The sequence below is a fragment of the Microcebus murinus genome, chromosome 5, assembly GCF_040939455.1.
Source record: "Microcebus murinus isolate Inina chromosome 5, M.murinus_Inina_mat1.0, whole genome shotgun sequence".
In the NCBI taxonomy this organism is placed as follows: Eukaryota; Metazoa; Chordata; class Mammalia; order Primates; family Cheirogaleidae; genus Microcebus; species Microcebus murinus.
Window position 1 is genome coordinate 93300714 of NC_134108.1, and position 24937 is coordinate 93325650.

General features: G+C 42.4%; 1 protein-coding gene across 4 annotated transcripts; it reads right to left on the minus strand.

Annotated features, from left to right (window-relative positions):
* Positions 1 to 738: 738 nt before the first annotated feature.
* On the minus strand, positions 739 to 18591 carry TMEM14A (transmembrane protein 14A). 4 transcript variants are annotated; one of them, XM_012760881.3, is made up of 7 exons: positions 18491 to 18591; positions 16377 to 16592; positions 16046 to 16174; positions 6650 to 6735; positions 4708 to 4809; positions 3124 to 3211; positions 739 to 1307 (listed from the first exon to the last, which is right to left on the minus strand). In XM_012760881.3, the coding sequence occupies exons 4-7, from the start codon at positions 6717 to 6719 to the stop codon at positions 1268 to 1270; spliced, it is 300 nt and encodes a 99-aa protein (XP_012616335.1). In that variant the 5' UTR covers positions 6720 to 6735; positions 16046 to 16174; positions 16377 to 16592; positions 18491 to 18591; the 3' UTR covers positions 739 to 1267. The 4 variants fall into 4 exon arrangements, with proteins under 4 accessions (XP_012616335.1, XP_012616337.1, XP_012616332.1 ...); XM_012760883.2 differs by lacking the exons at positions 16046 to 16174; positions 16377 to 16592; positions 18491 to 18591 and adding an exon at positions 11362 to 11465; XM_012760878.3 differs by lacking the exons at positions 16046 to 16174; positions 16377 to 16592; positions 18491 to 18591 and adding an exon at positions 11296 to 11465.
* Between the last annotated feature and the right edge of the window lie 6346 nt (positions 18592 to 24937).

The following is a 24937-nucleotide window of genomic DNA, read 5'->3' on the forward strand; positions in this document are numbered from 1 at the left end:
ATGGTCGATTTCACATTTAGGTTCTACTTCATAGTTTGATTATAAGCTGTTATCCATGAAAACCCGAAGGCTCTTCTCAGTCATCTTTGACAGCTGGCAAGTAAGCGGAACATTGCAACGATGACAGCCTTTTTTCCAGCTTTGCTCGTGGTAACAAATCTCTTTGGCATCATTAAAGATTTGTTGGGATTTTTTAAGCATATCTAAGAATTTTGTCTGGGTTTCCTATTTGGTTCAACTAGTAGAGTTTTTTTTTCTTCCCTTAATTACTTATCACTGAAAGTTTAACAACTTCCCTGAAATTCAGCTGGGAAGAATAAAACCAACCTAACACAACCATATCAACTTTGCTATTATTAGTTGAGGGCTAACCATACAATTTCACTTAAAGAAAGGGTTTAAAATCTGACGCCACAGCAGAAAGTGAACAGGGTTGAAATGGCAGAGTGTTAGAGCTCTAAGGGGTCTTGTCAATCATTTAGTGCAATTCCTCCTTGACTCAGATTTCCTGATGTTCAGTCTGGGCCCTAAAAGTGCGTTGGACATTTTGAGACTAAATCATTTTTTGTTTCAGAATTATTACTCTTTCAGAGCGAGAGAGAATTTCTTCTCCTGAGGAAGTGTAGTGTGCTGGCTTAAACAAGCCTCCTTCCCAATCTTTTTCATTAATAATTAAACATTTAAATATCAAAGATGATTTGAAATATATACGGAAGACACTAAAATCAAAGAAACAGGTTTAAAACAAAATGCCTTTTATTTGAATATTGAATACATTCTAGGACACAGTGTGCTGAGAATGAAATTTTTTAAAGAAAAATGTAACACAATGAAAATGGAAAAATATAGTTTCTAATAATTTCTAATATAACGCAAACAACAAATAGATACATTAGCATTCTGTGAAGTCCGCTTAAGGAATTCCTTTATTTCATAAATTGTAGTTTAATTTAAACTTGAGACATGAGTATTTGGAATTGTCAGGAATGCCACATATATGAAAACAGATACAGCGAATGGAAGAGCATGTCATGATTAAACATCTTTAATGAAAATAATGCTTTACAATTAGAAAACAGTTAAGCTTTTTTTTTTTTTTTAAAAAAAAAAACACCTCAAAGTTGTGTTTATATTAGAGGTGACAGTGTTACTTTTGTTTCTAACATAAGACACTTAACCTTCCACACTGAAATTTACCTTGTAAATACAAAGAGTACGCCCTGCCTGTTACAGTAAGATGACATGAACTTTGCAGTTCCTCTGGATCTCAGAGCAGCAATAAGACAAGTCGCAGGATCATCATGAGGCTGGATTAAAATAAAGGCAAAGGCACGTCACTGTTACCTGGCACAGACAGAAGGGGTCACTTGCTTGCCTAACCTGCAGGGTTATTTGGCCTTGGCTTCCAGAGCTCTCTCCCAGCCCTGCCCCTTGGAGCAGGTGACCTCATCACCCCCATAGTCTCTCTTAGCAGACAGGACTGAATTAGCCACCTAAACATGTTCACTAAATGCATGAGAAAAGACAGAATTCGCTCCTCTGAAAACCTGGGATGAGAGTTTATAAGAGAAAGATGTGAAAAGAAACAGAAACCATCAAAATCCAGTGAAGTACAGCAACTTGGAAAAATAATCTAGGAGCAATTTAGGGGAGCTATCATTACAATCTCAGCTACTTTCTATTGACTGGGGTTTTATCTTCCTGATTGGTAAACCCTACTTCTGATTCTTCCCACCATCAAGTATCATTTTTAGAACAGGGCTATAGGCTGGTGCCTCCTGCCTATAATCCCCAAACTTTGGGAAGCCAAGGCGGGAGGGTCAAGGAGCCCAGGAGTTCAAGATAAATGCACAATATAGTGAGTTCCCAGTCTCTACAGGAAAAAAAACACACAAACAAAAATTAGCTGGGCGTGGTGGTGCACGCCTGTAGTCCCAGCTACTCAGGAGGCTGAGGCAGGAGGATCGCTTGAGTCTGGGGATTAGAGGCTGCAGTGAGCTATGAGAGCAGCACTGCGTTCCTGCCTAGGTAATAAAATGAGACCCAGTCTCTTTCAATCAATCAATCAATAGAAAAAAGAACAGGGCTAGAAAGCAGCCCCGGACTGGAAAGCAGTCCTTTGTAATCACACCTCTATCCCTAAAACACAATACATAGTTACACTAGAAAATTCTATAGAAAAGCAGAAAGAACATGAAAATTATTCATTATGCTACCACCCAGGGAAAAACACTACTAACAGTTTGAGATATTTCCTTTCTATCTTGGTTTTCTATATAGAAAACTGGGACCACACTATCCTTGGTTGGTTCTGATCCTGTTCCTACACCTCATGATGTCACTAAGATTTCCCAATGCCACTGAATAGTTTTTTGAAAACAAGACATGTAATGCCTGCTCAATATGGCATCAAATGGACAAAACATTTATTGAAAAATTTCCTTACTGGTGAACTTTTGAGTTGTTCCTAATTTTTCAGCTTATCATGCTTTCCATTAGAAATAAAGCTTCAATGAACATGTCTTGTGTGTACCTCATTACTTTGCAATAAATTCCAAAAAGTGAAAATGTATATCAAAGGAAGTAAGCATGTTTATGGCTTTCAACACATAAAAGCAGATTCCAGGAGGAATTAAAAACGTTATCTCTAAATTTTTATTTTGTAATATGCTTAATATCAAGGATAGTTACTGGATCAAATTAAGAGAAATTTTAGGTTCCTTATTTATCTTTTAAAAAATATGGTATTACTCTTCCTTAAAAACTCAAAATAACATCAGATTGTCAGGCAGTCCAACTCTCTAAAAGAGACTGAGTATTAGATTTAAATGAATACATATAATGTTTTAGATAGGTGAATCTTAAAGGAAAATGAGGCCGAATTTAACTCTTTATTCTGAAAAAGGCACATGATCAGACACTCCAGCAATATTAAGTGTATCTGATGTAATGCTCATGTGCACATAAATACCAAAGACCAACTAAATCCAAGATATTTTAAGGTTTCTATAGTCATGCTATTATAATATACATTACTTTGACCTTCATATTAAAATTGATTTATGCCAATAATTCAGCACTTCAAAATGAAAGCAAAGTATAGATCAAAATAGTTTTTCTTACCTTAAACCTGCAACCAGCCCAGCAGGCATTATTTTCTTGGACCTCTTAAATCTCACACCCATTATGGTGGCCAGGAAGAAAGCTGTAACTGAAAACCAAACCAATTCATGAACCAAAGTTTCCAACATGTTATCTTATGAATGCTTGCTTGCTTATGAAAAAAAAACCCAAAAACACATATCATTTAAAGTTTTCTAACAGAGCAAGTATTATATATTTGCCATTTTCTTGAAAAGACAAAGTGCTCTATTAAAATACTTTATAAACCAGCTCATCACGTTTCTGAGCAAACAAACATGTTGAAAACCATTCCTGAAGTATCTTCAAAAAAGAGTCTTTTGCTAACCTAAATTTCTATTCAAGGAACACTCCTCAAAGACTAGGACTACATTTTACTCAACTTTCCTTGGAAACACTAGGCAGTACACTTGGACCACAGGAGACACTCAATAAATATTTAGTTAACTGAAAGAAAATAACTAGTATTTCTTTTAAAAGTAAGATCTGATTAATAAAATAACACTAGGAGGAAGGCTGTCTGTTTTTTCTTCATAGCATTCCATTTTGGGGAATTTAATGTCTGGAGAGTAAATAACAGTCTAAGCAATAATATTACATTCAGAAGCTCACATCAGCCTTGTAGGAGCTATACCAATATACAGAGGGAGGTGGTTTTATCTACGAGATTAGGGCATCAATGTCACAATTTAAGAACAGCTTTCAAAGAAAACTGTTCATTGATACAAAAAATAAAATGCTTGGTAATAAACATATGTGAACCACTTAAATGTATGTGATTGAAAAGCCCCATATAACTATATCTTGCTGATATATTTTTATTTTCTGATACAATCTCATAAAAAACATCCCTAGCCCCTATGTAAAATAACTAAAGAAAAAACGCCCACAAAATCTCTCCCCTTCAAATATACAACTATACAATTTTGTCTTCATCTGTACTTTCTTCCATACCCCACCATGGCACTTTGAATAATAATCAAATCAAACAGATACAATTTCCTTGGTGTAGGTTCTCTAACCTTTCGCTGTATTTCTCTTTCAAAAAGAAAGCCAAGCATCACTGTGGCTTTAAACACACAGGTTTCCATTTTTTTCTGTGTACATTCTCCCATTAAGCTCAACAAGGGAAGAAGCTAAAAAAGTGTCAGTCTTGCTTTTCTATATTAAATCTTAAGGCACTGCAGAATCTAAAAGCTGTTGTGTATTAAATAAAATAATGCAAGGCTGTCTCCTTTAGTAATTTTCATAGCAACATAAAAACTATGCTAAATATGCATTTAGGAGAGTTAATATAAAATCTGGGAATAATTCTTTGCGTTTTTTAATTTAATTTTTCTAGTAGTAAGTTTTATAGAAATATTCTTCTGAGTTGGAAGACTTGGCAGGAATACCATTATTTTTTATCAGGTCTGTCTAGAAAGGAACAAGAGTTGAGTTCAGTCTTGACACATGCATATGGCCACTTGCCATTTGACTAAATATTTTCTAGTAAACCTAGCACAGGCTATCACAAAGGCCACCTCCAATGTTTGATCCCCTAGCTGGGAAAAATGCCTTACTTACACAGTGACACTTTCACGTCTCGTTTGTCATTAGAGACCCGGTAAGCTCCATAGCCAGCCAAAAACCCAACAAAAAGACCAGCAATCAAAGATGGAACACCACCTGAAAGGGGGAAAAAAAGCATGGGCTCACAAAGAGAATCCCAAAATGAAAGGAATTCATTCCATTACTTCATGTATATATGACTCAGGTGCCTTCAAGCATATTCTTACTTGGGCATTGTAACTGGACAAAGCCACATTGAGTATGGGCTTCTTCACTGATAGTTTCTAAGAAATGGCTGTTTCACACTGAACCCTAAGTACAAGGCAGAGGAACCCCGAATGCACAGCAATGTAGGGGTTAGCTCTCTCTTGAGGGAGTAAGAAAACCTGGCATGCAGTAGTGGTTTTGACACTGATTGCATTAGCTGACTTCTTTACGGCACAATGTAAAATGTGTTACATGCATTGTTTTATTTAATCCTAATAAATTAATTTACAGGTGGGGAACTGGGACCCAGAAACTAAAACAACCCACTATCAGAGCCAGTAAGCGGTAGTGTCAGGACTAGAATTCGGGAATGCTCAACTCTGTAGCCTGTGCTTTTAACCCACATTATACTACACAAGTGAGCTTCCCGGTGAACACATAATACTCTCAGGGGCTTCCAGGATCACTCAGTGGTGGGGGGTGGAGTGGGGAGGGGTGCTCCTTCGGGAGGCCAAGAAACCATCTTGTGCCGCTGGGCAGCAAGCCACTGCAATCAGAGACCTTACAGCTAATGTAACTTCATTTGTCCCCACCAGCTGGTAAAACCTGCAGAGATTTGAGTTGGAATAATAATGTAATTCCTCCCGCCCCAACACACATACACTCTTTACTTCCCACCCCTCAAACAGGTAGGCAAAAATGTCCAGATGTTCTTTTCTATTCTGTAATAGGAGTTTGTTTAGACATGTCTTTGACAAAGAGAAAAAATGTTTTCAATAACAATCCTCAGGATTTTAAACTGAGTCCTCTTTCAAGTAGATTATGAATACTCTGGTTTCTCTTCAGATCATATAAATTTGTCACCTTTTGCTAAAGGTGATTACGAAACACCAACTTCTGAGTAGTTTAACAGGTTTTATTTTGGTGCCATTTTTTCCCCCTTCACACATATCCACGATGATACACATATTAAGAGAGAAACAACAAAAAATTCTAACGTGAATTACAGACTTTAAGGAATCTTAGAAGATAGCCTCTTCTAACCTGTCAGCCCCTCAGCTACTAGAGAGAACTGTGCTTCTGGCTTTTGACTTCTTAGTATTCACTAAAAAATGAAGCTAACTGGTAACTGTGTAGACCTGGCTTTTTCACTCCAATTCAAATACAACATGCTTTGAAATAAAAGTTCATTTAAAAATTTTCATTAAAATAAAAAACAAAAATATGAAACACCATGACTGTAATTGATTCTACCTTAAAACAAAGCAAAATATAAAATTTTAACCTTTCCTTTTTCTCCATGAAAACCCTTTAATTGCTTAATCGGGTTTTTTCCCCCTCTTTTGGACAGTGATGAAAAGATGACTTTGGATATGATATCTAAGTATTTAACACATTTTCTTTTGCAACACAATATCGATGCACAATATGCATCAATATAACTTAGTCTTTTGGTACCATGATTATGTAAACAAAAAAAATCCTCAATTAATAATAAGCAGAGACCCTGAGGGAGGTTAAGTCAATTACACAACTGATAATGACAAGGGAAGTTAGAATTTTGTGGTAGAGAGAGGCCAGAAGCCCAGGTTGTAACACTCTGCCATGCCCAGGCCCCCATGACATGCTGGAAGCCAGCCACCTCGGAGACATCTTCAGCCTCCTGTCCCACTTACAGACCCTCAGATGACTCTAGCACAACCAACAACTCCCTGCTAAGTCCCTTTAATGAAATCTGGTTCTGGCTTACCTCTCCGCTTATATCCCAAAATACTTCCAAATGTCACGAGGGCTGCGTAACCAAAGCCGACCAGGTCCATTGGCAAGGTTGCAACTCTAAAGCAAGGGGGAAGGCACACAGTAGACAAAATAAAGAGTTTGGGGGAGCAAATGTATATAAAAATTACATGCATCTCATAGAATTACAGAAGTTTGTCCAGTCTACTAAATAAAAAAGGGAGGTTTGATTGTCACCTACATTGCCCAACACTCAACCACTGTCCCCTTCCTCATCACTCCCAAGCACACTCAGGGGCACCTCAAGGTGATCCTCCTCTGCCTGTCTTCAAGACCTGCCATACTCTCAGCTGTTTAATTCCTTTTACTTCCTCCCACCCCAATCCTCACTCTTCACCTCCAGGGATGGAATATAGCCCCCTCCCCCACCTACAAAAGCCTGACCACCCTCTCTACACGGCCCTCTAAACCTTCTCCCCTGACTTCTGCCCTCTTTAACTACCTCCAATCTCCTTAACTCTGGCCTGCATCATCCAACTGGTCTGCAGCAAATGGCTTCCTCCTCCTCGAAATTCCTTGACTTCTGTAATTCCATCTTACAATTTTTTTCATATTGGTACACATAGTTGTCCTGTGACCCTCCCAACATCGAAGAACAGAAAGGGGGTAATATGGATGTCTGTTTGGTGACCGAACCGATGATTCACTGTCAACATCTGTTTTGTCACCAGCTCTGTTGTGGGACAGCTCTTCTGCTGGTAACAGAGGCATCCATACTTAATCAACGGCAAATCGCTAGAGAACATAATGAAGCCCTGGCACGAAGTTAATTGGAGGACAATGACATCCTATTATGCACAGCAGCAGAACCACATATGCAGCAGTGAGAAGTTCCACTGAAATCCTACCCACAGTTCTCTAAGGTGCAATAGACAGTGTGCTGGCTGCAGGCTGGGGTCAGGGACACCGGTCGCTAGCTGGTCACTGGTCCTTGGATCATACCCCTCCCTCCCCGCAGAATCCCCCAAAGTGAGGGAAATAGATGAGACGAACTGTGAAGTTCCTTGCAGCTTTTTTTTTTTTTTTTTGGAGACAGAGTCTCACTTTGTTGCCCAGGCTAGAGTGAGTGCCCTGGCGTCAGCGTGGCTCACAGCAACCTCAATCTCCGGGGCTCAGCGATCCTTCTGCCTCAGCCTCCCGAGTAGCTGGGACTACAGGCATGCGCCACCATGCCCGGCTAATTTTTTGTATATATATTTTTAGTTGGTCAATTAATTTATTTCTATTTTTGATAGAGACGGGGTCTCGCTCAGGCTGGTTTCAAACTCCTGACCTTGAGCAATCCGCCTGCCTCGGCCTCCCAAAGTGCTAGGATTACAGGCGTGAGCCACCTCGCCCGGCGCTTGTAGCTTTTTGAAGTCTAAGATTCGTAGTGGTGGTTTTATATCTTCACTTTCTTACATCTATATTTCCTCTATGGGAAAAATAATGATCTTTGTAAATAGGAGGGATAGTATATGAGATTTCTTATGTATTTTTACAATTTTCTCACTGCTTGTCATTTAGGTTAACTGGTCTTTTATTCTGTGTCTTTTATTCGAGCAACAAATTCTTTTATTCTAGCAACAAATTAATTCAGAAGAGTGGAAAAAGGGTTTTGAGCTTATCTCAGAGAATCAACTAGAACTTCCTGCCCCGAGGAAGGGTCTTGGGGGGAGGGAATGTGAGGCACAGAAGGAGATGATGACACCAAAAAGGAGCCAACACTGAAAAACCCTCAACATCCACAGGGAGAAGAACTAAAACAGGAAAGCTCCTCTGTGCCCAAGCAGTGGGACAGTAGGTGCCAGGCACCATTCTAAGGCCTTACGGCATCAACTCATTTAATTATTACCACAAGCCTATGAGGTGCGTACTACCATCATTAGCCCCATTTTCTAGATGAGGAAACTGAGGTACAGAGAAGGGAAGCAATGCCTCAAGGTTGAACAGCAGAACCAAGATTTCAAACTCTGGGAAGTCTCACCCCCAAGCACTATGCAACACCACCTCTGATAACTGACGTAGCAGGGTGAAAAATGTGAATATGCAAATGAAGCTGATGTTCTCCAGAGTTTTCCATTCTGTCCCTTTGGCCTCAGTGGGACAGACCAGAGACCGCAGTGCTGTCTCCATCTGGCAACTTAATCATGTTCAGCACCCCATGCTCAGCCCTACCTGCTGTCTTTCTCAGGGACTACCCCATTCCACAATGTACATCCGGCTTCAAACCTGATACCACTGCTGTAAAATTAGGCACATTCCTTAACCTCTTTGTGACTCAGTTTCTCCGTCTTTAAAATAAAAGGATAATAAAAATATCTACTGAATAGGGTTGTGAGAATTAAATGAGTTAATACTATAAAACACTCAGCACATATTGAGCACTAAATATTAGCTGCTCTAGTATTAATGATTATTCTTCTCATTCACCCTATATTTCTTTTTAAGCTTGATGTGTATCAAGCCATTATTAAAGCACACAGAAAACTGAGGTGGGGGCATTTCTGATTCAGGCAGTCAATGAATCATACCATATTATTACAACTTATATTTATATGCAATTCCATTTAACAACCATTTATTGAGCATCTGCTTTGTGCAAGGCAGTAGTAAGTGATGGAAAGCCCTAAGACATGGCCTTGGTCCTCCAGGACTTACAGTAAAGCACAGCAGGAGACAGATGAGCTAAGAGGAGAGGCACGGGCACCATAACAGGGAGTGGCACCTGACAAGGCATAGGAGCCCAAGGAGGGCTGTTCAGAGGAAGCAGGCTGGGACCCTGGGGAGAGCAAGAGTAAGCCAAGTGAAGAGGGTAGCAAGGAAGGGTGAACATGTGCAAGGCACCAGTGGCATGAAAAAGCACGGCATGATCTCCATATGAAAAGCGCAAGGGGTCGTGAAAAGAGAGGGAGCAGGCGGGAAAGACAGGCTGTACACCCACATAAGCTTCATAAAGGGAGTCTGGCTTCTGTCCTAAGAGCGGTGAGGGATCAATGAAGTAAGCCTCACAATGAGATTCACATTCCAGCAAGCGCTACCTGGCTGCAGGCTGTTGCAGAAACTAAGCAAGAGCTTAGCTGATGAAGGGAGGATGGCCTAGAGAAATGCAATGAGGGCAGAGAGAAGCTAGTTGGATGTGAGAGGTTCAGGGGTAGAATCTACAGGCCTGGATACGGAGAGGGAGGGGCGGGGATGAGTCACAGATGACTCACCCCTAGGCCCCTGGCACCGACCATTAGGAGATATGAGGGATAGGGGGGCCTGATGCTATGCCCTGAGACAGGGAACACTGGAACAGCAGCAGGTGTGTGGTGGAGGGAAGGGGGAGGTGACCAGGAATGATGGACCCACTTGGAACAGATTAAGTCTGAGATGCCTGGCACACAGGTAGGAAAACACCCTTACATAAAGATTAAGTGGTAATTTGGAGACCCATTTTCTCCTAATGCCAAGCAGCTGGCGTGAAAGGCTGACTCCCCTCTCCATCCTGAGCAGCCCCCCTCCCCAGCTCTTCCTGTAACCCTCTCTTAGGGACCCATCCCCCTTCACTTGGTATAAAGTTATTGAAGATTCTCTCTTCTCTCAGGCAGTGTGGCTCCTTGAGGGCAAACCCAGGTTCAATGTCTTTGTCATCCTTACAACAGCAAGACCCCTGTCCCGCACAAGGCAGGTGCTTGCAAAAAATGAGTTGGTGAATGGGTGAACCAAAGGAACAGCTTCTGCCCGCAGAGATTCTGTAACTGCACTACCCAATACAGCTCTACTGCAAGGAAACAGGCAGCCCCCTAATCTCCTTAGTGAACTGAGTGTTGTTCTAAGGAGGCAAAATAAATCTACTCCCCAGTACTTGCAAGATGTTTCTATTCTCATAGAGAAAATCCAAACAAAAAGCAATCAACCCTCTTGCTCCTTTTCCAGGGCAGGGCCATTTAGCCAGCCCAGAAGCACGTATTAAAGCCGGAGGCCGAGTTAACAAGCGAGGGATGGTGTGGGAGACTACGTGCACCGAGCATCAACGCTCCCTCTGCGGACGCGGTGCTCAGGGCTTGGAATGACCAGAAAGCGTCTTGGGTGCAATGCAGCTCAAAGGCTGACCGCAACGCTTACAAAACCACGTGACAGGCCCCTGCCTCCGCGCCCGCCCCAAGACCTCCAAAATCTGGGGAACTCACTAAAGGATTTTCCGTAATCTATTTATATAAAAAGCATGTTCACATGCTAAAAACAACAACCTACCCTTGAGCTTTTTGGGGGGCACGAAGGACACCTTTTCGAGCGGAAGTCTGGGTGGTGCTGGGAAGGGTGAAATCTCGCCAAGCATTTTTACAACGGTCCGTGAACCGCCTCCTCCTAATCACGACGCAAGCTCCAGCAAGGTAGGAGACAGGGCAGGTGGTAGGTTTAGGGCCGTTAGAAGGCAGGAATTTCCAGGAGGAGAAATGAACGCTGTCAGCGGAGACCCCATCCCCCGCAAAATCCCCCCAAGGTCCTCTGCATCATTGATTGCTGCAGGGATTTCGGGGTTGGGGGGCCCATTCAGCAAAGTCCCTTTTATTTCTGCGCCTTTGCAAGAAACTTCAAGGCAGGAAGGTCTCGACTGCGGGATGCACAGCTCACCTGCAGCCCCGAGCCCTCACCGCAGATGAAAAGAGGTCAGGGTCCAGCCACCGGCAAGGGAGGTACCTGGAGTCCGGAAGCGGTCTCCGCGCCAGCGCCGTCCAACCCTACACCCTGCCTTCTAGAGCCGAGCCGGGCCCACGCCTTCCCGGCTGCACGCATGCGCTACGTGCCTCCCTCGCTCCGCCCCGCCCGCCGGGCGGAGCCACGCCCCCAGCCGGCCACGCCCCAGCGGCAGCCACACCCGCCCCTTGCTCTGCTGGTCTGGTCTTAGGCCCAGTCCTAGAGCCGGGGCTGCGGTCTGCTGCCTCCTGCCTGATGGAGCGGGACTGGCAGGCACTCGCGGGGAGCCCGTCCCGGTGGAGCAAGGACCCCAGAAGGCGAAGAGATGAACAGCGAAGCTCATTCGTTATTCGGCGGACATTTGGGGGACATCCACGGCAACCCAGGCCTTTTACATACTCTCCAGCAGACTGTCCCCATTTCCAGTGGTGGGAGTTAAGGGTCAGAAAGGTGAGGTGATTTACTTGTCCAAGGTGAGACTCTAGGTTTGTCTGGTTTTAAAGCCCAACCACCTTTCATTACACTATCTGTGGGGTCATCTAGATTGGGCTGGGAGACCAGGATGTTGGTTTTATACTTCAGGCCCAGGATTTGCTAGGCTTAGATAGCTAAGGGGAAAGGTATACAATTCCATAGTTGGAAATCAGTTCAAATTGTGCCTAGTCCAGGACAATCTGAATCTTAAACTGATTTGAAATTATGCCTCCCCCAACAACTTCTCATCTCACTCTTTTGCTTTCTAGGCTGAATACAGCAATTACAACCTTCTTCCTTATATAATAGCCTTTCAGAAATATGAAGAAGGCTGTCATCTCGGTGTCAAGCAGCTCTAGAAATTTTGTGGTGCTGAGAATAATAGCAGAATTCCTCAGAATTAAAAAAAAAGACCCCAAGAATTTAAAAAAATGCTTCAGGGAAGTAATATAACTGTACCTAACTCATGGGAAGTCTAAGTTGGTCCTAGGGAGTTAAGCTTTCTGTAAGATTCACAGGAGAGCTGATGGCAAGGCACTGGGATGGGAGTAGCAGGAGTGGTATTCCTGAAGTTTGGTTCTGAGTTCTGTCCCAGCTCTCCTTTCCACCCCTTACTATGCCCATCCTTCCCCCCCAGCCTCCTCCCTCTCTCTCTTCTGACTCCCAAGACACTTTCCCTATTTGGAATAAAACCAAAACCCTCTTGGAACACCTCAGTATCGTCAACTGATATGACCTGGGCAAATAACTTCTCCCTGGCCTTCAGTGCCTGGATTTAAGATGTGGCTCAGACTAGATGCAGAGATCCCTTCCACCTTGCCAACAAGTGTATGAAGCTGGAAACCACCTCGTGATATTCCTACTTGAAGCATTTTTCCTAAACCTAACAGAAGAGCTCTTTGTGTATCATGGGAATTCTACACCCTTGGACTCGTGGGAACAGGATGGTTTTTACTTAGGCAAAGGGACCACTACCTTTGCTGCTGCTCCTCTAGCTAATGGAAAGGTTGCAGCACAGGTGAGGGTGCAGCAAAACCTATTTACCTCTACCTATTGGTAGAGCTTTCTATTCATGACCCGCAGCAGAGACTCTTAACTTCCAATGGACATTGACCCCTCTGGCAGTCTGGAGAAATGTACAAAATAAAATATATAGGATTGCAAACGAAGCCAATGTTATTGAAATACAGTTACCAAATTATTCAACATGTAAATCTGTGATAAAGTAGATGTGCTTCTTTACTAACATATTAAAGATGACAAGATCTAGATAGAGGTGGGTCTATCTAGCTAATTATTACCAACATTTCAAAGTCGTGCTACACGTAAGCAATATTTCAAGGTATCTGTGACATGTATCTGTGATTCCTAGTGATGACAGAGACACGGGTACTAATACTGATACTGCAGTGAGGTTTTGCGTATTTTCCTAATGGAAAGAAATGCTAAATTTCAGTTAGAGGTCAGTGAAAATAGAAATTTCTTTTTCCCAATCAACATCTCAGATTCTGATTTTTATCCTCAGGCCCTTTGGATCTGTAGATGCCAAATTAAGAACTCCCAATCTCTCGTAATGCAAGTTTTTGTAGCGTTCATACAGGGGGAATCAGAGACAGGGAGGCAAGGTCAAGAGCCCAACTCTCTAACAAACTGGTGGCGCAGGCAGGGCCTCACTGCTTGTACCTCGACGAATATTCTGCAGATCCCCAGCCTGGTTCTTATGTTCAAATGTTCAGAAACGCAGTTTGTCTCATTTCTTCCAAGTGTATCCTGGCTTCTGGGAGACTGATTCATACAAACCAAAGTCACAGGAGTACTTAACTGATTTCTTTTTTCAATCGCACTTCAGATTCTTGATTTTTCTCTCCTTTCAGATCCCTGTGGCTATTTATCATTTAGGCCTCTGCTTGTCAGTGAAAAACAATTTGAACAAGTTACCAATATATGTATATTATTTATTTAGAAATGTCCTGTTTAACTTGGCTGCCCTTTTCTGGTGACATTTTTTTTTTAGTTCCAAAGCACTCTTAGTTCCAAAAAAATGAATCACTTTTCCATCATATGAGTTTTTGTCTCAACCTAACATAACACTGAACAACTCAGGTGCAGTTATCCTGTCCTTTTCTAGGCTCCTGCTGGCCTCATCAAAGACCATGGAGAAAGGGCATATAAATTTTTACTTTAATCCTTTTCTCCACTCTTATCCTCATCATAGTTTCAAATCAAAGGACATTCTTCTTGTATCATACTTTGAAAATATGATTTTATGGCAAGCCAACATTTTAGCATCTTTTCTATGGCTGGCAGCAGTGATGGCCGTCCTGTAGGCACATGTCTAAAGAGGTTGTCACCTTCCACTTCTATGAAGTCAAGAATCTTATCAAGTGCTTCTATACATTTTGAAGACATTGAAAAGTGACCAGAGGCCGGGTGCGGTGGCTCACGCCTGTAATCCTACACTCTGGGAGGCTGAGGCGGGCAGATTGCTTGAGGTCAGGAGTTCAAAACCAGCCTGACAAGAGCGAGACCCCGTCTCTACTATAAATAGAAAGAAATTAATTGGCCAACTAATATATGTAGAAAAAATTAGCCGGGCATGGTGGCGCATGCCTGTAGTCTCAGCTACTTGGGAGGCTAAGGCAGGAGGATTGCTTGAGCCCAGGAGTTTGAGGTTGCTGTGAGCTAGGCTGACGCCATGGCACTCAGTCTAGCTTGGGCAACAAAGCAAGACTCTGTCTCAAAAAAAAAAAAAAAAAAAAGAAAAGAAAAGTGACCAGAAACTTTCATTATGGAAGTCTCAATTTACATTTAAATAAAATAGATCATATCCCTTTTTAGCAGTGTTGTATATAAGATGTGCAAGACAGTGAACAGGTAAGATCTTTTCTTTTTTTGGTAGTAAGTTTATAGACTGAATGGAATTTACTAAAAATTGCACCTGTACTGTTTGATGAATATGCAGACAGTTGAGCTAAGTCTAGTTTGTATTTATATAAAATATCAACAATATTTTATGATTTCAACAGTTTCATTAAAATACTCATAGAAATCAGGAAGACTATTTGAAACACTGATTTTCAAGTCCAAAGTACCTAACAGCCAGAGGAAATATTTTATGTTGCCATGATCCAGTGTCAGTGTATCACTTGAAGGTGATAAATATACTGTGGAAAGCATGATTGCCAGTGAGATATGACAGAATCAGCTCTACACTGTAAGAGGCCAACACAATTGTTATCAAAATTTCCCCTTTGTTTGCCCACAGAATATTTCAGTTGCAACTCCTGAATCATGAAATGTAACTTTACTCAGTTTCATAGTGCAGTCAAAGGAACAATATGACAATACATGTTTGTTCATGTGGTGTGACAAGCTAATTCAGAGGCTGCTATTCTTGACTGAACATTGGTGTCTTTTTGGGAAATGAAAATACTTCTGATTGATTTAGAAGCATTCACCTGTCTCATTGTGGACTTGGGAGATTTGGTTTACATGTGCACTCTCACATCCCCATGCCCAATCCCAAATTATTTTGTGTATATTGTGCAGTATGCTCTGTTTTGGTTATTTATCTCCCTAATCCAGTTGTATGTGTCCTTCCATCTGTCATTAAAATAACATGGTCCTTTAGTCTTCTTTTTCGGTGATGGGGGTCATGGTTATGTTGTATTATAATCATTCTCATTTTCATCATCTGACCTCTTAGTAAACATGGTCACAATATTCACAATGTTAAAAAACTGAACTAGCACTATATTGATACAAAGCACAACAGTTAATCCACAGACAAAGTCACAGATGAACTGTTAACATTCATGCTATACACTTAAGTCACGTCACTTTTGAGTGACACAATAATGGAAGGATGACCATATGGTGAACTGCAAATTGAAGTTGCCAACATTGGTGTTCAGGGCAAAAATGGGCAACTACAGAACGTGGATAATCTATGCCATATCCATTTGACGCTGAAGACAGTGTTGCTTTCAGCCCCTCCAAAACTGTATAGGTTTTGTACTTTTCCTCCAATCTTCCACACTTGTTGCCAAAAATCAGGCCCTTTCAAAGGTTCAAACCTTTCGAAGGTTTTCCAGGATTCAATACTCTTGACCCCAAAATTGGGATGGCTAGTCACCCTACTAAGTCCCCATTAACCCAAGGGTTAGCTCTCTAGAGGTGGGAGGGGAGGCACGTGGAACTGGAGACTCCTTACCTTGCTTCCACTGATAGAGCTGAACTTCTCCAGAATATTTCTCACAGGTTGCTCTTCTTTAAAAGTGATAAAGATAGAACCTTGTCTTTTGTTAGACTTTAAATCCACTGAAAGCTCAATGTTCTCAATCTGAAAACACAAGCAAAGTTTAGGGGCCAGTGCCTTCCCCTGGCTCAGGTCCTAAAGGGAACTAATAGGGAAGAAGGTCCCCCAAAGTCCAGAAAGGAAATAAAGAATCCCACTGAGAACTCCAGTCAGCCAAGGAAGGAAGGGGAAAAGCAGCCACTGGTGCTGGTAGGGAGCATAAACCATACCCTGGGGAGACACTCACCTCCCCAAAAATGCCAGAGCACTCCCTTGTCTTCTCCTCAGTGGTTTTGGGGTTCAGACTCCCGCAAGGATGTTTTTCACAGGATCCATCTTCATGGCTGTGGTCTTTTGGGGGTCCATGCTATGGCCACTCAGCCTGTGCTCCTTCTGATGTTGGACCTGTTCCAACAGGTTGATCAACTGTTCAGATTTTCCAAGGACTGAGGTGTTTGGAGACCTTCAGGATAAAACCAGAAGTGAGGAGTTTCCCAAAAAGCAGGGCTTTCAGTGCTAAAACCACAACTAAAAGATTTCCCAGGATGAGGGACTTTTAGCACTACAACTGGTTTCCCAGTATGTAGGACTTTTGGTGCTAAAGCCCGGACAATTCCTTCTGAGAATGTGGGTAGGTAGATTCTCGTTCTAATTCTAACTCGCATTTCTTAAGAGCATTACCCAAGGCTGGTCCTTTCTTTTTGAGCCATGAAATTCCACCACAGGTACAAAAATATTTCCTCCCCTCCAAACATACCAAACTCTAACTAAGCCTGACTTCCTAATTTTCTCCAAAGCTGAAATCCAGTTGGTTTACCTACGCACAAAAAAATCAGTTCTCACTCCCTTGAAGCCTTTGTCCATGCTTTGAGCCTTCTTCCTTTCCTGACAATCCTAATATAAGACTTGTTTCCTCCAGAAGTAGCAGGAATTAAGGATACAGGCTGGAGCCAAGTTGCTGGGGTTGGAATCCTTGCTGTTCCACCCCCCACTCACTGTGTGATCTCTTCTAGTTACTTAAATCTTCTCTGAGCCTCAGTTTCTTCCTCTGTAAATTGGCACCCAAATGCCCATCTCATAGCATACTTACATGTGAAGCATTTAATGCCGTGCCCCCAAACAGGCATAGAAACAGGTACTAAATGTCTATGATCCTCTTCCTGGACCCCTCTAGCCCATATATCTCTCATTCCCCACTTAATCGATACAGAACAAGTCCCTAAAATTGGCTTCCCCCAGTGCCCTTGGCCACATGCAGTTCAAAGTGACCATGATCCAGGAATGCTTTTCTCTTAGAAATCAAATCCCATGCACAGGGACCCTTGATGGTGTACATAGCTTACCTCCACACTGGCTGCATCTTTAAAAAGGATAAATGTCAACCTCCCCCCCCCCTTTTTTTTTTTTTTTTTTTAGAAAACTGCCTTTATTCTATTAGTAGTTGGAAAAATTAACTGGTGCAGAAAAAGTTCAGTCAGTTGGAGGAGTCAACCCTCTTGATTTTCCAGTGTTAGGATCCGTTTTGGGGGGATAGTCAATGACCTCTCCAAATTTGATAAAAGAGCCTTTTGAGTCTTTTCTTGCTGGTCTCCCAGCTCTGGCCACCATTGAACAATTTTCTGAAACGGCGGGGTTTAGACACATGGCGACGAAAGCTCTTACAAGGAAGCCCTGGGCTTAGAATTCTGGTCTTTACAAGAAAGCCTGGAGTCTAGGAAAGGCCGGAGTCTCCTAGAGCTTTCACTGGGAAGATTACAAATAAAACCACCATCCACCGCAAAGGGTCTACACCCAACCCACCTAGAATCTGTAAAGATTCTACCTTTGACAGATGCTCACAAGTCTACGCTACCTCCTTACTGAGATCTCAACTCCACCTTGGCCCTAACGGAGCTCAACGAGACCACAGCCCCTCAAGGCTGGGAGAGGGAAAGGAAAGGCAACCTCGCCAGGGCACGGGCACGGGCGTGGGCGCTCGGCAGTTTGTCTACAGCCCTCTTATCAAAGGGCTGTCGTCTATCTCTTCGCCTAGGTGTCGCTCTCAAGGAACTCGGTCTTCCTGGGGCCGAGACTGCGGTCAGATGCTGACTCCTTGCCCAGGGGAAGGAAGGAGCAAGGAGGGGGAGGCCTTGGCTGGACTCTCAGACCCCGAGTCAGCGCGGCCCCGGGCCGGAGCGCCCGCCACCCGCCCTCTCCTCCGGGCGGCGCTGAAGTCGGACCAGCCACTCCCGCCCAGGCCACGGCGCCTACCCCGCGTCCTCCTCGTTCTTGCCGCCGGCCATCCTGACGCCGTGGCCTTCGGAGGCGGCCTCGTGCTGGTTCCCAGTGGCCCGGTGGTCTCCACGGGCTGCTCGCGCTCACCTGCTTGACACGCCGCGCAGACCAGTCCCAGCCGCAGCCCCTCAGCCCGGCACTTCCGCTGGAGCCGCGGGCTGCGCGGGAACGCCCACCTCGGGGGCGGGCCCACCTCGCCCAAACCACATGCTTATTGGCTAACTCTGCCCTGCCACTCAGCCGTGTACCAGCGTCCCATTGGCCGCAACGGCGCGCGCGCTAAATCCCCGGCAGGTTTGTGCTCGGCTGGGGACCGCGCAGAGCCGGGTCCCCGCTGAAGCCCGGCCTGTCCCTCCCCGCTTCCGTGTCAGGACTTCGCCAAAGTGAAAACGAGCCAAGAGTAAGACAAAACAAGTTCAAATCCCAAAAGCAAAGCAGCCGAAAGGAAATTCAAAGAAAGCATATATTACTATAAATGAGAAAAGTATAATTAAACAAAAATCAGTTCTTGCAAAGCGAAGAACTAAAAGTCCAAGGGGTGAGTTCAAGAGAAGATAAAAAGGGAATGTGATTTCAAGTTTAGGACATTTATACCGATTTCTGCAAAAATTTCACCGTCTATGAATCAAGCTTTTCTCCTCCTTGCCTTTCCCATGGGAAGGCAGCAGGGGGCACTAGGTGCCAGGGTTTCATGCAGCGAGGCAAGGCGTTATAGCGACTTGTTTTCCAACAGAGAGCAGTGAGAACATCTTAGAAAACAGAGATGTTTATGAAATTTAACCGGAAATGAGGAAAACAAGGCGATGGTCTACGGAGAGGAATGTTTCTGAGAAAAAAGGTATGCGATTTCTGCATTACACCCTGTTGACTAAAGAAGACAGTTTCCTGAAATATAGTGGCAAGGAGAAAAAAAGCCAATTATAGGACATAAGCGGGAATTTTTTTTTTTTTTTTTTTAAGACAGAGTCTCGCTTTGTTGCCCAGGCTAGAGTGAGTGCCGTGGCATCAGCCTAGCTCACAGCAACCTCAAAGTCCTGGGCTCAAGCAATCCTGTTGCCTCAGCCTCCCGAGTAGCTGGGACTATAGGCATGGCCAACATGACCAGCTAATTTTTTTTCTATGTATATTAGTTGGCCAATTAATTTATTTCTATTTATAGTAGAGACGGTCTTGCTCTTGCTTAGGCTGGTTTCGAACTCCTGACCTCGAGCAGTCTGCCGCCCCGGCCTCCCAGAGTGCTAGGATTACAGGCTTGAGCCACTGCGCCCGCCCATAAGCGGGAATTTTGAGGTGGCCTCTGGAAGAGATGCGGGCAGTGGAGAGTGACCATCAGGGCACGGGCAACTCCCTGTCGTGGGTCTTGCATCTGGATCCACACTGAACTTTTGCCAAGGACATGGGACTTTCCAGGCTAAAACCAGGACTAAGGGTTCCCCAGGACAGGGGACTTTCCCATAAGCAATAATGATGACAACAACAACAACAGCAATAGCAACAAACATTTGATGAGTACCTGTTGTGTGCCGAAAACTGTTCTAAGCACTTTACTCTTTTTTTTTGGCAAAGACTGGAGAACAACTAAGCACTTTACTCTTAATCTTCACAACAATTCTTTAGGTAGGTACTATTAATACTTTCTCCTCATCTTACAGAGGGAGGCAACTTGAGGCAAACTGAGGTCACTTGCCAAAGGTCACACAAACAACTAAGACCTGTCAGATCCGGGTTTAAGAAGAGAGTGTGGATGCAGGCTCTGTTGTCATTCTGCCTGGGTTTAAACCATGGCTGCATCACATACGCTATTAATACAGGACGGCATGTAGCATTGACTGACGGGCACATGGGAAATACTCAACAGTGTTGGCCATGATTATTAAAGGAGTGGTGCCTGCTCTCCAGGAGCTTAAAAACTAGTGAAATAGTTAAAGAGGTTGGTAAGTTTCATAAAGCAATAAAGGTGCAAGGTGCCTATTGAATGGGCGAATGGGATAGGTAATAAATGCATGCACGAATTCAGAGGGAACTGTTATGAAACGGAGTGGTCAGACCCGGGTCTCATTTAGGGTGACACCTGCTTAAAATTCTGCACGAGCAACCTGCCTGTCACCGTTAGAAGGCAGCCTCTGTTCCTGAATGACTTGAGCTGATCATTATTACATTCTTTGTATTTGATTATCATATGCATGTGTGTGTTTTACTAAAAATACAATTTTTATTTGTCATTCAAATTCAATAAGGAATGGTGTTTAACCTACATTTTTTGCTGGTGGAAGCATTTACTAATTTTACAAATGTTTATCTTAGCTGTCAAGCCCTGGACTAGGATTCAGAAATAAACAGGGTGCCAAGTCAGAGACTAACTCCGGACTGTGGGGAGTGGGAAAGGATATCATTTTAATTGAAACCTGAAGTCTGAGAGGTAGACAGCAGGCAAGGAGCCAGAAGAACCACAGTGTGGGCAGCAGTAACGGGCTGTGCAAAGGCCCTAGGTGGGGAAAGGGTTCTGTGCCCCTTGAGAACCAAACGAGGGTACTTGGCGCTGAAGATTTGTGAATTAGACGCAGGGTGAATTGGTTCAGCAGCAAGCTGTGGTCGTTCACAAATAGCCAGGGCTCAGTATGGTTTCCTGCCTCTGAGTTTTCTATTTCAATCATCTGGACTGTGCAGTTTCCAGATGTTGCCGAGTGGAAACTTTACATCATGGGGTGAGAGGTAATCTTGGTGTGCAGCTTGTTTTTCATTGATTGTCTGTAACTGAATTTAATGCAATGTGTCTGTGTACATTTAAGTCTAGAAGACTTGAGTCTTCTGTCTTGAGTCACATGACTCCTCATTCTTCTCTTTTGCTTAACAGTAAAATAATTACGTTCTTCTCTATAGTAAATGGATTTTACATGCGTTCACTAACATACATTGATGACACAACTTCGTCTTTCCCTAAAGAGATTTTTTGGAAATAAAAACCAAAAACAAATATTAATATTAAAGGTAGCTCAATCTTCCGTATCCCATTAGTCTCCATGGATCCGCTACTGTACTTGTGATTCTTGGATTATAAAAAGCAAACAGATAATTGGCTTAGTGAGAAAGAAGACTTGATGTACAGGGTTCATTCATGTGTCTTCTTCGGGTTTCTTTGAGCAAACAACCTTTAATGCAATAGAAATGGTATCCTTGAGGAAAAGCAGATTATCTTATCTGATAATGCTGTCACTTCTCATTACATTAATGTTACTCTGATAACACATTTTAAACGATGTTTTTAATTCAAAAGAAAAAGTCTCAAGAGAATGCTTAGGCCAAAAAACAGACAATAATAATACTTGAAAATTCACAATTCAGGTACATTCTAAAGATCCTCTCAACAATGCAGTGGAAGTCACTGTAAAGGTCAAATTGGGTCCACGTTTAATAAGAGGAAGGATTCAGTCCCTTTCACCTTTCCTTTTATAGTGTGGTCCAAGAGGCTGCTTGTTATAACAAGTTTAAGTGAGATGTCTAAGAAATTTCTTGGAAAGGAGAGAAGTATTAAAGAATCTTAAATGCCAGCCAGGTGTGGGTGGAGTGTTACTTTTAAAACAGAACAACATACCTGTAATACCTTACATAGGCTCTAGAATACCTGGCAGCATTTGTATAGCTCACCTTTTTTTTGTCTAGACTTAATAAAGATGACAGTGGCCCACCCCCCTTATCTGCAGGAGATATGTTCCAAGACCCCCAGTGGATACCTGATAGTATCCAAGGATAGTACCAAACCCTGTCAACCATCTGCTATGTTTTTTTTTTTTTTTTTTACCTAACCTAGACAGCTACTAAGTAACGGGAGGGTAGCATGGATATTCTAGACAAAGGGATGATTCACGTCCAGAGCAGGATGGAGTGGGATAGTACGAGACTTCATCACACAACGCAGAATGGTGAACAATTTAAAACTTATGAATTATTTATTTATGGAATTTTTCCGCTTAATATTTTCAGATGCAGTTGACGGAAACCCCAGACAATGGAACTGCGAATAAGAGGGGAACTACTACTGTACTGGGATGAAGATGGGGAGGAAGTAATTACATTATTTATGAAATGGCTTTTTATTAATAAAACATTTTTAGTAAATTATTCCAGTAGCAAAGTAGTTAATAATGTTGGCTTTTAGGCTTAAGTTTTCAATTAGTGAAGCTTCAAGCCTAGGAGACTGCTGGATGAATAAGAAATATTCAAGGCTTCTCCCTTATAGTGACTGGGGCTGCGGCCAAAATGCAATAGGATGTCTCTTTGTTGTTCCCTATTGAAAAGATGTTTCTACAGACAGAACATTAGACAATTTTTTTTCTTTCTCTTCTTAAAGATCTCCTTGGAGGCTTCTGAGATGCCTAATTCAGTGGTTCCCAAATTTGCTGCCCATAAGATCACCTAAGCATCTTTAAAAAACACTGATGCCTGGCTCCTGCTCGCAGACAATGTAAATGTATTAATACTTTAATTGGAACTGGCTGCAACCTAGGCATGGGGAGTGTTTTTTAAATTAATCTTTTCATATTAAGATAGTTGTAGATTCCAAAAAAATAATAGAGAGATTCCTTGTACTCTTTATCTGATTTCCCCCAATGATAACATCTTCCAAAATTATAATACAACATCACAGACAGGATATTGACATTGATACAGTCAGATACAGAACATTTCCATAGTGATGGATCCTTCTCTCCTGTGGGCATTTTATAACCACACCCACTTCCCCACCCACTCTAACCTCCTTCTTAACCTCTGGCAACCACTAATTTGTTCTATAATTTTCTCATCTCAAGAATGTTATATAAATGAGCCGGGCGCGGTGGCTCACGCCTGTAATCCTAGCACTCTGGGAGGCCGAGGCGGGCGGATTGCTCAAGGTCAGGAGTTCGAAACTAGCCTGAGCAAGAGCGAGACCCCATCTCTACTATAAATAGAAAGAAATTAATTGGCCAACTAATATATATAGAAAAAAATTAGCCGGGCATAGCGGCGCATGCCTGTAGTCCCAGCTACTCAGGAGGCTGAGGCAGGAGGATTGCTTGAGCCCAGGAGACTGAGGTTGCTGTGAGCTAGGCTGATGCCACGGTACTCACTCTAGCCTCTGCAACAAAGCGAGATTCTGTCTCAAAAAAAAAAGAATGTTATATAAATGTAATCATATAGTATGTAACCTTTGGGGATCAGCTTTTTTCGCTCATAATTCTCTGAAGATCCATCCACGTTGTTGCATGTATCAATAATTAGTTCCTTTTTATCACTTGGTGATATACTATGGTATAGATCTACCATTAGTTTGTTTAACCATCTGGATTGTGTCCAGATTGTGGCTATTACAAATAAACGTGCTACAAACATCTGTGTACAAATTTTTGCATGAATATACATTTTCATCTCTCTAGGGTAAATACCCAAGAATAGAATTGTGTGGTGGGTGCACATTTAGTGTTTTAAGAAATTGCCAAACTGTTTTCCAGAGTAGCTTTACTGTTTTACATTCCTACCAGCAATGTATAAGCGACCCAGTTTCTCTGCATCCTTGCCAGCATTTGATTTTGTCACTATTTTGTGTCTTAACCCTTCTAATAGGTGTGTAGTGATATTACATGGTGGTTTTAATTTGCATTTCCCTAACAGCTAATGCTGTTGAACATCTTTTCATGGACTGATTTGTCACCATTCAGTGAAGTGTCTCTTCATGTCTTCGGCCCATTTTATAATTGGATTATTTCTTTTTTTTTTACCTTTGAGTTTTGGAAGTTCTTTGTAAACTCTAGATATTAGTCTTTTGTCATGTATGTGGTTTGCAATGTTTTCTTCCAGTCTGTAATTTGTATTTTCATGCTCTCGGCAGAGTCTTTTGCAGAGCAAAAGTTTTCAATTTTGATGCAATCAAATTTGCATTTATCAATTTATCAATTTTTCCTTTTATAGAATGCACTTGACTATCCAGCGTTATAAACCGAAAAGCCTTTGCATCAAAGACAGAGTCCCTCGCTAGAAAAAGTTTTCACATTAAAACTTTCCAGCCAGATGAAGATATTCACTTCTGGTTTTTTGTTTTGTAGTAGTGACCTTGTAAAGATATTTTTGGTTTCAGAGATTTCCCCATGGACTTACATATACACTTAAAGCTTCCAAAGATTTGAATTGTGAGACTTATAGCTTATAATTGGACCTTGCCCTTGGCATTACAGATGAGATCCTCTCAAAGGAAGAACTCTCTGCTAGTGGGCACACAGAGTTGACAGATATAAGGGTAATTTTGGAACTGTCACATATAGGCCATACAACATCATCAAACAAGTGGTTCATTGTGTAAAGAAAAGAAAAAAAAAACAAAAAAACAAAACCTTGCCATGATAAGAGGTCAGAAAAAGGTCAGATGTTCCAAATGGAATCCCTCCTCATTCATTTAAATGGAATACTATTACTATTCATTTGAAAAATAAAGTAGGGGCACCTTAAGCACATGGGAATTAGTAATTATGGGCAGTGCAGTGCCCTTATTTAGATTGTGGG

What these genes read in the sequence shown, in the direction of transcription:
- TMEM14A (XM_012760881.3), bottom strand. Translation starts at nt 6,719, where the DNA reads ATGGACCTGGTCGGCTTTGGTTACGCAGCCCTCGTGACATTTGGAAGT. An exon ending in TTTGGGATATAAGCGGAGAG is followed by an intron (nt 4,810 to 6,649) that starts GTAAGCCAGAAC and finishes TCCCCCTTTCAG; the next exon opens with GTGGTGTTCCATCTTTGATT. An exon ending in AGACGTGAAAGTGTCACTGT is followed by an intron (nt 3,212 to 4,707) that starts GTAAGTAAGGCA and finishes TTTGGTTTTCAG; the next exon opens with TTACAGCTTTCTTCCTGGCC.